This window comes from Argentina silus, assembly GCF_951799395.1.
Source record: "Argentina silus genome assembly, chromosome: 19".
Classification (NCBI taxonomy): domain Eukaryota; kingdom Metazoa; phylum Chordata; class Actinopteri; order Argentiniformes; family Argentinidae; genus Argentina; species Argentina silus.
In genome coordinates, this window is record NC_139673.1 from 6,311,318 (window position 1) to 6,326,913 (window position 15,596).

Sequence of the window (15,596 nt, forward strand, 5' to 3'; positions counted from 1 at the left end):
ACACAGTCCATAACAAAAAGAGAATGAACACACAAACACGCACAATATTTCTTTTGGAAAAATGATGTATTTGATTATTAGAGTAAAGAATTACAGTATCTTAGTTGTTAGTAGGTATTAAAGTGTAGAGAAACTGGACCCATAAAGATCTTCCAACTTTCCAAGAAAGTGCATGTAACAGTCCGAAGGTTGTCAAACCTAATATATATTTATATTTATAAAAACACTATCATTTGTCCCCTGGCCAAGATGGACTTTGTCTTGTGAGCTATATATGTACATTTGTTGTGATGGAATTTGTAGTTCCACATCTGACATTATTTACAGACGGGTCAACACATATTTTGCACTTGATGTCAATGAGGATGCTAGGACATAGCAGCAATGTGGAAATCCAGCTGAGGAACTACACGAGAATCACACCCACGTGATTGGCTTCCTCAGTTCAAACCAGGATGTGGACCTCTCCAAATTATGTCCTCTAACAACTGTCTTGCTTTAAACTTTACACCAAAAAACAACAAAAAAGACATTGAGAGAAAAAAAAGGAACTATGGAAGATAGAGAAAAGTAAAAAGAACAATACATTAAACAATAAGAATAAGAACAAAACAAGTTAACTCTAAAGAAACACTTGAAACACTTGAAATGCAGCAGTTGAATGCTTTCTTCCTTAAATAAACATCAATACCGGTTGATAAGAAAGAGACTATTACATCATAGTCCCATGCCTGAAGTTTCAATGTTCTTTTCATTGGGGAAGTTAATACACAGCTGTTAGACCATCTAGCATCAGTGTACACTATTTACAGCCATTCTGTTTTGCTTATTACAGATCTAATGCATCACATGAACATCAACAGTTTTGTTATAGCTATATAACTACAGACAGAAAATAACTTAATGCCAAGGTAAAGTTATCTACCCAGATATGCTAAGTTTAAAAAGCATATTTGAAGCACTCGTACATACCCATTCTGGCTGTAGAACAGAAATAAAACTAACTGTTAAATGTTTCCACTTGGTTCCAAGCAAGGTTATAATCACTAATAAATAAGCTCCTTAAAACTATAACATGTTGTACATTGTACAAAAAAGCAAGTTCTCTTCACACTCATGTTCGTAAAGTTTCAATTGTCTTGTTCTCCTTTTTTTCTGTGTGTGTTTGTGTGTGTGTGTGTGTGTGTGTGTGTGTGTGTGTACGAATGAGGAGAAATATTCTAGTTGGTGACAATCTCTTTGTTGTCCTCCATGAAGCGTGCGAACCGGAAGTGGGTCCCATTCTCGGTGTTGGTCATTTTCTCTAGGCCGGCCAGAGCGGCGTTGGGTTCTGTACTGTGCAGCTTCTCCAGGCTGCCTGTGAGGCCGCCCACAGGTGAGCTGCCCCCGTTCCCCACACTCCCTGACAGGGGAGGGAGACCTCCGTTCTGGATGACCGAGATCTCATTGGTCTTCATGGCCAGGCCGTTGGAGAAGGCTGCAGCATACTGGTTCCAGAAACTGGCTGGGTCTCCATTGTGCGCCCTTGATGCCATGTCCTTCTGGAAGATCTCAGGGAACTTGACAGGGTTGGTGCCTAGGAAGGCCAAAGGGCCGTCCACAGAGAGCCGGCGGCCACGTCTGGCAGGGGCGCTGTTCCACATGTGTGTGCCCATGTGAACCTGCGAACGAGAGGGAGAGAGAGAGAGAGAGAGAGAGAGAGAGAGAGAGAGACCGATAAATTAGCAATGTTTACAAACTTGGCCACAACAACAGCACATAAGAGATGATGCAATGGAAAGAGGTGCTTGAGCTGTGAAAGGCATGAGCATGGCGTAAACATCTTATTTTGGCAGGAATGATATACTGCATTTCATCTGAACCTTAATTCAAATGTCTCATGAGGGGACCCTTGTTTCCAGGTTAGAATTGCAGTGTCCACTTTCATTGAACTGCCCAGTATTGCATCTGACATTCACCCCTGCTATGCCCTTTCCAAGAGCAAGTTTTTTTTTTCCTTATCTAGATTGTGGGAGGATGAATTTAAGATAATCATGTGTTTCTTTCCAACCAACAGACAACACAAAAACAACTTTTGATCTTGTTTAAGGTCACTTCTACACAAATAAAATTGCATACAGGTAAAGTAGCAAAAGACTGACAACTAATGGTGTTGTCTGGAGCCCACAAGAAAGCAATGTGTTTCAATACATTACATTGAATAGATTTTAAACTATAATTTACCACTAAACTATACCTTACTATAATGTAAGTAAAGCATAATGTGAAGTCAGGCTCAAATAAGTATGTTTTTCTTTATATCAACAAAAGTGTGAGATTTAAATGCATATTAATTGTATTATTGTTAAAAATGTTCCTTCCTAAATAGTACAAGGATTTCTCTGATTTTCACATTTGTCCACATAAAGCCCCCCACAGTTCCTGTTTATCTCTGAGCAGAGGCCTTTTCCTAATGATCAGAGGAAACAGTACATTTTTCACAGGATCAAGTCTGGAAAACTACAGACTCCACCACAGCTGAGGATGGTTGCCTCTGGTAACTGCAGTTAATACTGTTAACTGAACCATTCCCAGCTGTGCTCTGCTGATCACATTCTCAGGTTTCTACCCAATAATCATATTAATGGGGTGATTCAACCTTTCCGCTAAGGTACCCTTTTCTCAATGAGCTGTTTCTTTCATCAATTATACAACATTGCTACCTACCTCTTAATGGCACTGCCACACTTAAATTGGTTGAGGAGAAACTAAACAGTAGTTCTGAAGCTCTCTTTCAGTTTCTTTTCACATAGACATACTTTATAAATGTATATACACATTTGACTATAGTATTAATGCTTTAGAAATGTTTCTGTCATGAAATTACCTTGAGATTTCCTTTGGTGGTGAAGGCTCTACCACAGATGGTACAGGCGAAGGGCTTCTCCCCGGTGTGCGTCCTCTCATGGATCTGAAGAGCACTGGAGGAGGAGAAGGTCTTCCCACAGGTGTTGCAGTAGTGCTGTTTGGGTGTCCGGCGTGGCGGGGCAGACGAGAGCACTGGGGACGTTGAGGCTGAGGATGTGATCATGCCAGGGGCATGAAGTTGTTGTTGTTGTTGTTGTTGCTGCTGCTGCTGCTGCTGATGATGGTGATGATGATGATGATGATGAGAGTGGTGATGGTGGGGCATTTCCTTGTGGCTATCCTGGTGGAGGCCATGGAGGAAGCCGTTGACCTCTGACTTGATCATGGAGGACAAGGAGCCCACAGAGAGGAGGGAGGGGGTAGGACTGGAGGACAGGCTGGTGTTAGTGGGCTCAAAGAGCTGAGAGGGCAGGTCCCTCATCTGGTGGGTGAGCATGTGCTGCTTGAGGTTGCCCTTGGTGGAGAAGCCCCGGTTACAGGCTGTGCAAATGAACGGTCTCTCTTTGGTATGGCTTCGGTAGTGAATGTCCAAGGCACTCTGACAAGCAAACGTCTTCCCGCAGATGTCACAGGCTGTGTTCTTGAAGGGGCCGCGCTCACGGAAGGGGAAGAGCATGCCCAGGGGGTCTTTAGAGGGATTCATGGATGTCAGGTCCAGGGCACCGATGTTGGAGGGGTGAGAGTGCATGAGGCTGGCACTGATGTGCTCCAGGGATAAGGCCCTCTGGTGCCTCTCCTCCAGGCTGGGGGATATACGCTGTGGTGGCTGCCCGCTGGTGGGGGACGGCGCCTGCATGGAAGAGGTAGATTCTGAGACAGCTGGACTCCCGGCGCTTTGGCTCTCAATGTCCCCGCCCAGGGATGAGGAGTCATTAGTTAGGCAATCCCCTTCCATTAAACCGTTACCCATGGCCTTCATTCTGCTGGCCTGCAACTCCTCTATCAGCGCTTGGTGGGGATTATGATGGGCAATATGATGGATATTATGATGCACATCATGATGGCCATTATTTTGGGAGACATGATGGCCGTTCTTCTCCTGCCCCTCCTGGCCAGCCATCTCAGGGGGAGTGGGGGAGTTACACATGCTGTCGTGGGAGGCGTCTGCTGACCTGGGTGTGTCTGGGATGCTGCCATCAGGGCCATCCTCCATACCCTCCATACCATCCATATCCTCCATATCTTCCATGTCATCAGAAAAGTTGTCCAGGTCGTCTAAGTTTCCTTCGTCAAATGAGCCCGTTTCAGAGCCCATGGACTCGGGGTAGCCATCTGGCAGAGGGGTGTTGGGTATCTGTCCACCCATGTGCATGCGGATGTGCTGCTGCAGGACCACAGCATTGGTGAACTTCTTCTGGCAGATGGGGCAAGAGTGATGAACCCTAAGCGGTGGCATGGCCCGGTGGACGCTGTAGTGGGTCTTGAGATTCCCCTTGGTGGTGAAAGCTCTGCCGCACACTTTGCACTTGAAGGGCCTCTCCCCGGTGTGGGTGCGGTAATGCATTTTCAGAGCACTCTGACAGCTGAGCACACGGTGGCAGATGACGCACTCGTTGGGGTCCCTCACCTTCCTGTCGATGTTCTCCACAAGCTGCTGCAGCTTGGAGGTCTCCGACCCCTGGAGGGGATCCAAGAGGCCCCCGAATGGGAACTTCGCCTTAAATTGCTCCGACATGAGGGGCATGAGAGGGTTGGTCATCATAGGGGGGCTGTTGGATGTTGTGTATTCTGCCCTGCTCTCAGACGCAGAACTCACCCTAGCCATGAAGCTCGAAGAGTGGCTACCCTCTTCAGTTTTCCCATTTGAGGTAGGCAAGGTTGCACCTTCGCCTTCGTCAGACACCCTCTCGTTGCTTTTCATGGTTGGCTCAGCTACATCTGTGTCACTCATAGCATATATGGGGGGGCTAGATATTGATACAGAATGATCCTCTTTTTTAATGAAAGGTGGCAGGCTGGGCATGGTTGGTGGGAGCAACATGCCTACTGACGAGGTCAGCGTGGACAGAACAGGTTTGCTGTCGAGCCAGCTAGTCACAGGCTTCTCTGGAGGCATTGACATGCCATATGGGATGCCGGTACTCGTTGGAATATTGTCTAAATGCTCGGGGACAGGGTATGGGTTCATCTGAATGTGTGGAAACTTGTCTTTATGACGTTGGAAATGGACCTTCAAGTTGCCACGGGTGGAGAAGCGGTTCCCACAGATGTTACACTTATACGGCCTCTCACCAGTGTGAGATCGCAGGTGGATCTGCAAGGCACTGTCACTCCCAAACACCTTGGCACAAAACCTGCACTTATGCTTGAAGAAAGCCTCCTCTGAGCTACTCTTGGGTTCGAATGAAGTGACGTTTGGTGGCTTGCCTTTCCTCTGGGCCAGAGCAGCCAGAGAGTTGAGGTCCTCCACTGTGGTGCCAACACTGGGCAGAGAGCTGGAGAACATGGGGTTGCCAGGTGGGGGCTGAGGTAGAAGCGAATTCACTGTTGGATTTAACAAGCTACCTATCCCAAAAGCTGGCGTGGACGACTTAGTGTGTGATGGGTTGCTGAGCTGAGAGTGGAGACTGCCCCCATGCCCTGGCCTCTTCTCAGAGGACTGGGCATTGACTGCTGATGGCCCCAGTGCACTGATGCTCTGAGATGATTCACCGCAGCTGGAGTTGGTCTGAGGTAGCTGCGCCGCTGCAGCCAGCTGCTTCAGGCTGCTGATGCTGGCAGACTGGCTGGCGAGGCTCTGTGCTAGGCCTGCGGCTGCAGCCAGCTGCTGGGAGAGATGGGAACTGAGCGTAGTCAGTGGGCTGGCAGAGGGCCCCAATGTGCCTGGGGTGGAGCTGGGGGGCACCTGCATTTCAGGGGACTGGGAGGCCAGGAGCAGTATCTGGTGACGGATCTGTTCGATGAGCTGCAGCTGGTGGATCTGCTGCTGTTGTAGGGCCAGAAGCTGCTCCATCAGGGCTGGTACCGCCACCCTGGGTCCCGCTCCCCCGGCTGAGCGTGTCTCCTGGGAAAACTGGGCAACTGCCACTTTGGTGCTCTGCAGGTTTTCAATGATGACGTTGCTGTTCATCATAGAAAAGTTCCCCAGTTCAGTCATGTTGCTGAGCTGAGATAGAGGGGCAGAGATGGCAGAGCTGCCTACCGCTGAACCAGAACTGCTTCTGACACCTTGGCTACTGCCTGTGTTGATGGGACTGCCTCCCTCCATGTTGGTGCTACCATCGTCATGACCAGCGGTGATTCCGGAAACATCCACATCCATGGATTCTTCTTTGTCAAGAGCGTTATGCTCCGAAAGGTCACTGCACTCCGCTTGATCAGTGTTATTAAGCGTGTCATTCATCTGCTCATCAGGATTATGGGGAGGGGAGCCGGGCGAGAAGCTTCCGGAAGGAGAGGCAGGATTTTCATTCACTATCAGAACTAATTGATTCTTAGTGCAATTCTTCTGGTGTTGTTCAAGATCTGATAGTTCAAAGAACTCAGCGCAACATCTGCTACAGACGTGGGCATCTGAGTCCTTGCAGGGGGGGTCTTCCGAGCAGGGCTCTGTGTCCCCTGAAAAACACAGGGGGGGGAAACAGAGGATTAGTGATTAGAAATGTTTTGCAGCTGAAGAAGCAGCTTTATCTATTCAAATTCTTTTTGTTGTTAATCTTAAGTTAATCAGTTTTACACTTATCCGCTTGATAAGTTCACAAAAAAACATACATCAAAAAACCTACAATAAACCAAAGAAACAAGAAGAACCTCTGTTAAGAAATGAAACAAAATCAATAATACTTCACAAATACTGCTTAAAAGTAATCTTTGAAGAAGTACATCTGGCTTTCATCAATCCAACCATTTTAAGTAATCATTCTCTTCAGATAATCCATCAAAATATAGAATACTATGAACTGAGGACATTGGGGCTTAATGAAATTTCATAGAGTAGCATTGATTTCCAATATTTCATACACTTCAATGTCTATTTGTCCACTGCGTGCAAATCAACCATTTGAAGGACTTATTAGACTTTCAATTTGCTGTCAACTTTGCTCATTTTCACCTGACTACAGGCGTCTTGGACAGGTTATCCCTGTCACTAAACTCATTTGTATCCAGTCAAGCTGCAATCAGGGTCTGACAAGAACAACAGGGCTTTTGGCATATAGATTGTTCTCTGCAGTTATTTGGACACAAAGCAAAACAAACAAAACTGTGCAAAATGACATTTGCTATTATTATTTGACAAGAAATTTGTGTAGGTTTTTAAGAACATAAAATGTTTTTTTTTGTTAAGAGGAGAATGATATGAAATTTACATAAATAAAAACAAATTCTAAAGATTACAGTACTGAACTTCATTTGCCCTTGATAGTTAACTTTATAATTCATCTATAATATTTTTTCATTTGAAGTGTAAATACATTGATCGTTATTCAAGTATAATTTCTGTGAAAAATGTCCTAAAAGCCAAAGACATACAAGAGCTAACAATGGAGCTATTGTCATATGATAGAATGAACATCTCACAAGAACGTCCTTAAAACCAAGCAACTAGCCACACCAGGTAGGGAATGAAGCAACACAAACCCAATGAATGTAATCTCACCAAGAAATCTCATCAAGAAAAGAGATGCAAAAATAAATAGAATTGTCTTTAAAATGTGCATAGAAACAGGTTTTAGATTTTCCACCAGGGCAGTGTGAGAGAGGGCGAGACAGCAGCCCTGCCCCCTAGGCCACTGCTGTGTCCCAGACTTTCCTCATTCTTTTTCATTGTGTTGCACCAAAATCTCGCTGTTTAACATACAAGTTGATTTACAAATTGCAATTCTCTATGAATCCCATTCATTGTGGCCCCTGGCCCTCTACATTTTCATCAGGGTGAGGATTCATTTGCAAATGAAACCCAAAGGAGTGCGGCCCTGCCCCACAGAGAGACAGGATGGCTTCCCATTGTTCACCCAGCATGGGAGCGGCCGGCCCGTCGACACAGCCTGGCCTGCTCATCTTGGCCGACTCAAAGCAGATCCTGTTTAATTCAGGGATTATCTCCCTCAATGTTTCTCTGCTCTGGGACATCAGATAGCACAAAGTTGCCATGACAGTAAAACCTAGCCTCACACCACCAAACCATGCAAACAGAAGGACTCAACTTTAATGATAACTTTTCATATTAACCAAGCCCCCCCCTTAAAGCGTCAATAATGAAAAATGTGTTTGATTTGCCTTGGGGGAGAGGTGTGGGTGCGTTGAATAGCTTTGCTCAGTCTTGGTTGATCATGAACAGAAATAAAGGTGGATTGTATGTTAGAGGAAATTCATCAACTTATACACAATACCCTAAATGCACTCCTGCCGATGTCAAAGACAAACATAACCAAAACGGAGAAAAAACAGGTCGAAAGTCAAATGTACTTCTACTGAAAAGCAACGCAATTTACTCCCAACCTTACCGCACCTCTGAAGTCACAAGAGGAATAAACTTCAGCAAAGTTACAAAAGAACAATATTTATGTAATGTCAAAAGAGTAATGATTTGTCTCTCTAAAGTCAAGTCAATTATATTTCCTCGACAATATTGAAATACACTGATAGATATATTTGAAGCCATGAGGGTGTAAAAAGTACCATTGAGATTACACACAATCATTCATTTTTTCAAAATAGAATTGAGTGGAAAAACACTGAGAACAAGTGGCTTGCTCTTGTTCAGGTAGTATGAAATAATAATATGCGGATAACGTATCGCACAGTCCAAGACTGATACCGACTAATTCTTCTTCTTTAAAGTAATATTCTCCCATGTTATGAACAAATGAAAACTACAACTTGTTGATTCTCTCTATCATGTTTTGAGACTGTGCTATACTAATTGTATAAAATGTATGTGTTCTTATAATATTTACATTTCTATCCCTGATGATAAAATGTCTCAAAGCAAAATACAACTGAGTGAGTATTTGATGACCGAAAGGTAAAGTTATTATTGAAATCTGAACATGTTACTTCTCACTATTCCACCAATTAATGGGAAAATGTTCAATCATTTCAAAAAGACAGATATCAAAATAAAACAATCCAAACATGCACTCACATCAAATTATGTCTGCACTACCTTGACATAGCATTACACATGTTAGAAAACACATCTCAGAAGCATACAGATACTGTCGGTCAATGTTTTAAATTTGACATCCAGGAAAAGATATGCACTTTAAAAAGGTATAATACTGAATGTTTTGTTCTTAAATTGTGTTCATCCCTAAACAGTATAAAAACAAATCAAAACAAATGTCTCCAAAGCCACTGCCCAATTAACTCTCATGTGTTCAGCAAATAGTTTTCGCCTCAGTGTAAATTATTGCCCAAATTGCAAAGAATTCACTCAGTTTTGAAATAAAGCATTGATTCTTTATGAAAACTGTGTTCTAAAATGCTGTATATACACATCGTCATCATGACAGTACAATTGATTACCGAAGAACAGGCCAATAGGGAGGCAGCAGAAACAAATGTTAAAATCAAGAGCCAGAGAGAGACAGACAAAACTGTGAATGTGAAACAGACTTTTGGATTAGTAGAAAAAATAAGTTGAAAGATAGCTTTGAGTTCCTACATTACTTTGGAGGGCCGCTGCAAGCCTCTTGACACTTGTAACTTCAGGAGGATGTGTGGCGAGCCCACCACCTCTCCAGCCCTCACACTGGACTCACTGGAAACATCCCACTGAACACTAGATGGGGTTCCACTAAAGCTGCCGCTTCCAGGACAAGTCTCGGTCTTAACAGCTCTGTGACATGCTTAAAGCTTAAAGGGGAGGGAGTGAAAAAAAAGCAAGAAAGTCCTTGAGGCTACATCTAGACTTCCACTATATAAACATTGGCAAAATGACAAGTAACTGAATCCTGTTGTTTGCGGGGTACAACAGTGAGAAGGGGACCGCCCTGTCAATCTTCCTCTTGGGGGGGCTACTCCAGCAGGGGTGAAAGGGGACGGCGGCCACATTGATAAGCCCCCCCACCACACTCTCAAATAAAGTGCGGGGTCCCTGCTAGGCTGCCTGTGGCTCTGATCACTGGGGTCAATGACGAGGTACAGGAGAACACACTGTGCCCTGAACTCCCATCACCCTCACGCAGAGGGACGCTGGCAAAGGTTAAAACAGCTCAACATCCCACCCTCGAACTCTCCACCAGATGAGGCACAGCCTCGGCTCTCACAGCCACTATCCCCAGCCTCAAAAAATGCCTTCAGCATCCCTGAAAATCTACTACAAACAGTGACCTCCCCCTTTCTCATTCTACACCGTGACAAGCAGCCTCCTGAGAACTCTCCACACATGACATCCCTCATGAGAACATGTTAAAAAAATGATCAACCATAATCGTCCCAGGTATTGCATTTTCATCTTATTTAAACACATGACGCATTTTATTTATCGGAAACTCAGTAAGCACCGGTCTGCTGACAGCGAAAGACAAAAGTAACTATTCACCACTTTATTAAATTTGAGGGGGAAAATGCAGTGCAGCCCAGGGTAAACAAGTATGATTCTGGTATAGACTATGTTTTGCATTGATCCTTAAGTTTCAACTAAAGCATGCAACCTTAGGCACTGAATGCTTCTTATGCAAGGTTTCAGCTGGGTGAAACAGCCCTTTATTTCCAGCTGGCAGAATATGTTTTTTGCAGGGATAATGCAAACAGCACAGCTGTTAAAAACATGAACTCTCTAGACTTAGGTGAACTGTGCAAACAGAGAAACTACATCATGGAGCACGTCAAGCAAGGCAAAAGAGTGCATGAGCTCAATAAATGTACTAAATGAAACTAAATGTACTATTTCTGTGAACTAATATTTTCATGCAATTACTTAGAGGGAAAAGTTAAGCCATTTGATATTTCAAATTATGGAATCAAAATGTGAAATGAATTAATAAATAAATCTACCCTATAATCATCTAGTGGGTCAAATGAGAGCATCAAAAGATGACATATTTGTCCTACATTAAGAAAAAGACTGTAATCATAGTGTAATATACTACAGTCATAAGTACAAATAGCAGGTAAATAAACATATCAGAAAAATAAACGTCAAAATGTGATCTCGTAATGACACGACCATGGAAAGGCTAACATGTCTATGGGAACGTCGTATTCCACTTTTTCGAAACTAAGTAGAGACGCCTATATTAAAGCACAATCTGCAGCAAAACAAACTTTTTAGAGAGGTACAAATGGTAGTTTCACTATGAGATATACCTCAAATCAAATTATTAATTGTTAATCATTTTTATTTGTTTATGCAATATATTTTACATGAGGAAATATAGAAAATGAAATTCTTAATAATCTGAAAAAAAATATTTTTACCTAAAAACATGTAAACTGAAACCTTGCCACATGAAAATACTTCGACTGTACAGAGAGGCTGTGAACGTTGAGAAATATCGGTGTTCTAGGCCTATAGAAAGCGAACGAATAACTTTAATGGCAGGCCTATACTGATTTAGAAAATATAGTGCGTCTTCGATGCTAAAAGATGAAGGTTATTTCATCGTCAGTCTGCGAAATTTACGGATTGATCAACTGATGATAGCTACCAGGGAACGACTGTTTGGTCGACAAGCAGATGGGCAGTCACTGCTGCCGTTGTGACCTTTGTGAAAACAGCGAGGATGACAAAACGTTCGGAAAACACCCGACTGGTTGCCAAATGAAATGAATTTAACCAAACTCTTCAGTTTTTTTCTGGGTTTCAAACCACAGCCTGCCATCTTTCTATTAAGACTAACATTCGTTTTCATGAAATTAAGATATTTGATGCTGAGCTTTAGTTTAGATAAATCAGTGACGGCCAATGCATATAAAAAGTAAGAACATTAACTTATTTTTTCTCGTAAAGAAATAAAACACAGGCCTCTGATTCTGTGTGTGTGTGTGTGTGTGCGCGCGCGCGCGTGTGTATGTGTGTGTTAGAGAGAGAGCGAGAGAGAGGGAGAGAGAGAGTCGGAAGCAGTATGTCATCTACTACATTCCAGCTTTGAAATACTTTCAAAGTTATGGTTTACAAACAAGACTTCCAATGCAACCATTGTTGGATAGCAGTGAATAAAAAGTGTGTATCGGTCTAAGCCTACAACTATAACGCATGTATTAACATTAAACAAGGACAAGAATAATAGATGGCATTATGACTGACTGCCTTCTGTTATCTCGCGCACCATATTAGAATTTATTTTTTTATCATCCATTAAAAGAGGACAGTTGACGAAAACCGCAATTCTGCAGCCTTGAGTGAACAGGATGAAGTATTACTCGGCTTTTGACAGTAAGCAATAAAACTTCTATATTGTTATGTCATTTGACAATCATAGGATATAGGCTACTTCACATAACTGTGAAAGACAAACTTAATACGGAACAGTTAAACACAGCGAAAACATTCAGCGAAGTTGACCATAAATGTGTCTATACTACACAAACACGAAGAGAATTAGGGGTCAAACATGTTATAATATAACTGTGTTATTTGGACGCACGAGCATCATGTATGTTGTGGACGAAGTGAAGACTATTACAAAAGCAGGAACTTGAGCGAGCCTCGCTGCAGGCAACTTCGGAGAGATGAAAACTTAGATCTGTGTAAGACTCAAATTCGAATTTAAACCTCAATCTTTGTATCACATAAAGTATTTGCAATAGTTAATACGAAAACCGAAAGAACAGCTTCCGAGATAAAAGTAGAACGTTCTAAACTCCAACATTTTTATCAAGTTGTATTTTTGTATTTCAGTTCCATTCTAAATATGATACGCTAGGATTCAAAATCAGATTGATGATGTTTTAAGATCGTATCTCAAAAACAATAGACAGTTTGAACAAGTTATTACGCTCTCGATGAACATCGCAAATTCGTCTAGTTATGATAAGCAGATTATTCTGAGACTGCAAGGTTAAATAGGCTACTGGAAGTCCATAGTCTATAAATGATCGTATTGAAAAGTAGCCTAACTTGTGCTGTAGGCAATAGGCGCAAGATTTGGTATTCGAGAAAATATTATAAAATGTATATCATAATAGATGAAAAAAATCCAGCAGCTTGGATGAAGATAGATCAGTATATTTGCTTCGTGGCTCGAACTTACCATTGTGCTCGGATAAGGCCAGATGAGGGTCCGATTGGAAATGTTGCGGCTTCGCTTGTTTCCTCCGAGACATGTTGGCTCACTCATCAGCCAGGAAAGAATGAAAAATTACTAAAAAATCTTCTCAAAATTACGGAAATCGAGCCCATCCACCGCGCATGTGTCCTGTTATGATTATCAATAATGCTTTGCGATTAATCATACGGGGGTTCTATGAGAGGCGATTGGCACCTCGCCAGCCCCCTATTCAAATGAAGTCTCTTTAATCAATTAGCTCCTGATTTGCTGGGGACTTGTCTCTCTCTCAGCTCCCACCCAATGAGTTGATCCGTGTGGAAGAAAGGCTGGGTTTTCCAACTCCCTTTAGATACAGTTTAACCCTTCTTAGCAACCAGCTGGAAGCTACGTAAAGCTTATCTTGGCTACTACTGGAATGTCAGAGTCTTGAGTCCATGCGCGCAACCGTATCTTTCCTATTGATCAAGCAGCAATCAAACACATCAGAGTTTAAGTAAATTGGAACTGACGCGGCGTTCACAGTAAAACCTTCGCGGTCTCACACACAAATACTTTTCCACAACTCGGGTCGCTGTTGCGCTGCATATCCTCCTTTCAGATTTGCATTAGCGTCGTTGTAATTCAGATCTTGTATGTTGGAACACCGACAGTATACCTACTCGATTGAGACCCAAGGCTACAGCACGAAAAAAACATAGGTCGAGGAGGCTATATGAGGTGGGTGCCTAATGGCACTGTAAGCGTATCGGAAGTCCAAAATATGTATCGAATATCCCAAGATTCATTTGATTATCGCCAAACGGGGTTACTAACACGTTTTCATCACACACTGCATTCCGCGAACAAACAAACTTTAAGGGCCCATGTAGGACTGTGAGAAATGTTGAGCCCTGCCCATCTATGATGTGATTGGTCACTGCGCTATTCTATCATAGGCTGTCGGAGGTGCAATCTCTCAGCTCTCTCGCTCGCTCTCTCTCTCTCTCTCTCCCTCACTCACACACACACACACACACACACACGCGCACACACACACACACACACGCCTGGCGAGCGAGCGAGCGAGCGAGCGAGTGACCGGTAGAGGGGACAGTAAAGTGTATGATTCTCTTTTGAATGCATGCAAGTTGTTTTCATTTACACATTGTTTTCATTTACACATTGTTTTCATTTACATTTCATACATGTTAGCGATGCTCGCTATACAGAACTCTTCATCCATTCTTTTCCTACTGTAGGCTACTATGTCATCAACAAGTAGGCATAGGCTACGTGTCTTTCGCGATACGGACAGTTAATATTTACATACTTTATTTAGCAGAATGAAAAACCATAAGTATGCTGCTGAAAAATATGCTATACGGCAAAAGCTGTATGTTCATAAGCCAAGAAGTCGGTTTTGAAAATGCAGAGTTGTAAACTGTAAAGGTACATACTGAATCCACTTTAGTTTATAGTTGCTCCACTGTGTATAATCCAGTACATTCTTAATGTACAAGAAACACATTGCAGATACAACAACTAGCTAAATGTAATGTTGCACACATGAGGGAGTAAAATATAGTTAAATTAATCAAGTCCTACATTGATTCAGAGTTATTGTAATACAATATAGATAGCCTACACAAAGTGCTGATTAGTATCATTTGATTGTTGAAATTTAATTCAAAATGTTGTGTTGCAATTAAAAGATCCTGATATCGTCCTTGATAATAATAACAATAACCACACACATATTATTATCATATTATAATAATACGTATTATTGTTATTATTAATGTTATAATTATTGTTGTTATTAATAATATTCATATGTTAATAATTTCTGGGTTTGAAGTACAATTATAGACTATTCATGGTAAGTCCTCAGCCATCCTTGGGAATGTTCCCATAGGACCTCCAACAGTGCTCTATGTCTAGTAGATTTATTGCGTGGAAAAGATAAACGAAGCTATCAGTCGGGGTGATTTTGAGAAATGAAGATAATAATGTTACTATAGGTGATGCCTCGGATGCCATTATTTTTCACTGAATATTTAAAGAGCAGCTGCAGGCTAGATGGATCTAGTCCTCTCCCGTGTCAGCTATCTTTTAGGACAAGTTGTATTTACTTATTAATGAAAAAAAAAATGGACAGGAAAAAATGCTGGGACTACTTTTGTTTGGGATGATATGTCAACGCAGAATATCAATAATCAAGTATTGTTATTTTTTTTATATACATTGAAATATGGTGTTTTGTAATTTTCAAAATTAATCATAATATTGATTTCTGTCATTTAAAGTTTTCATATTCACAATTCCTCAATAACTTTTAAGAACATATAAACTTAAAACTAGACCAAGTATAAAACAATAGGACAGCACAGTATTCATATTGAGATGCTAACAAAACGATAGGGTATAAAAACATGCACGTGTGTTACAATAGGCCTAGCCTAATTGGTGTTAGGCTTGAGACGTGATTTTGTTGAAAATCATATATATATCAGCGATAAAACTAAGAGGGACAGGAAAGAGGTCTGCAATATT

General features: G+C 42.1%; 1 protein-coding gene across 1 annotated transcript; it reads right to left on the reverse strand.

Annotated features, from left to right (window-relative positions):
• Positions 1–1,220: 1,220 nt before the first annotated feature.
• sall1a (spalt-like transcription factor 1a) lies at positions 1,221–13,119 on the reverse strand (the record flags this gene model as incomplete). The annotated part of the gene is made up of 3 exons (XM_083691050.1): positions 1,221–1,661; positions 2,867–6,465; positions 13,047–13,119. 3 exons carry the CDS (start codon positions 13,117–13,119, stop codon positions 1,221–1,223), a joined length of 4,113 nt encoding a protein of 1,370 aa, XP_083547176.1.
• Between the last annotated feature and the right edge of the window lie 2,477 nt (positions 13,120–15,596).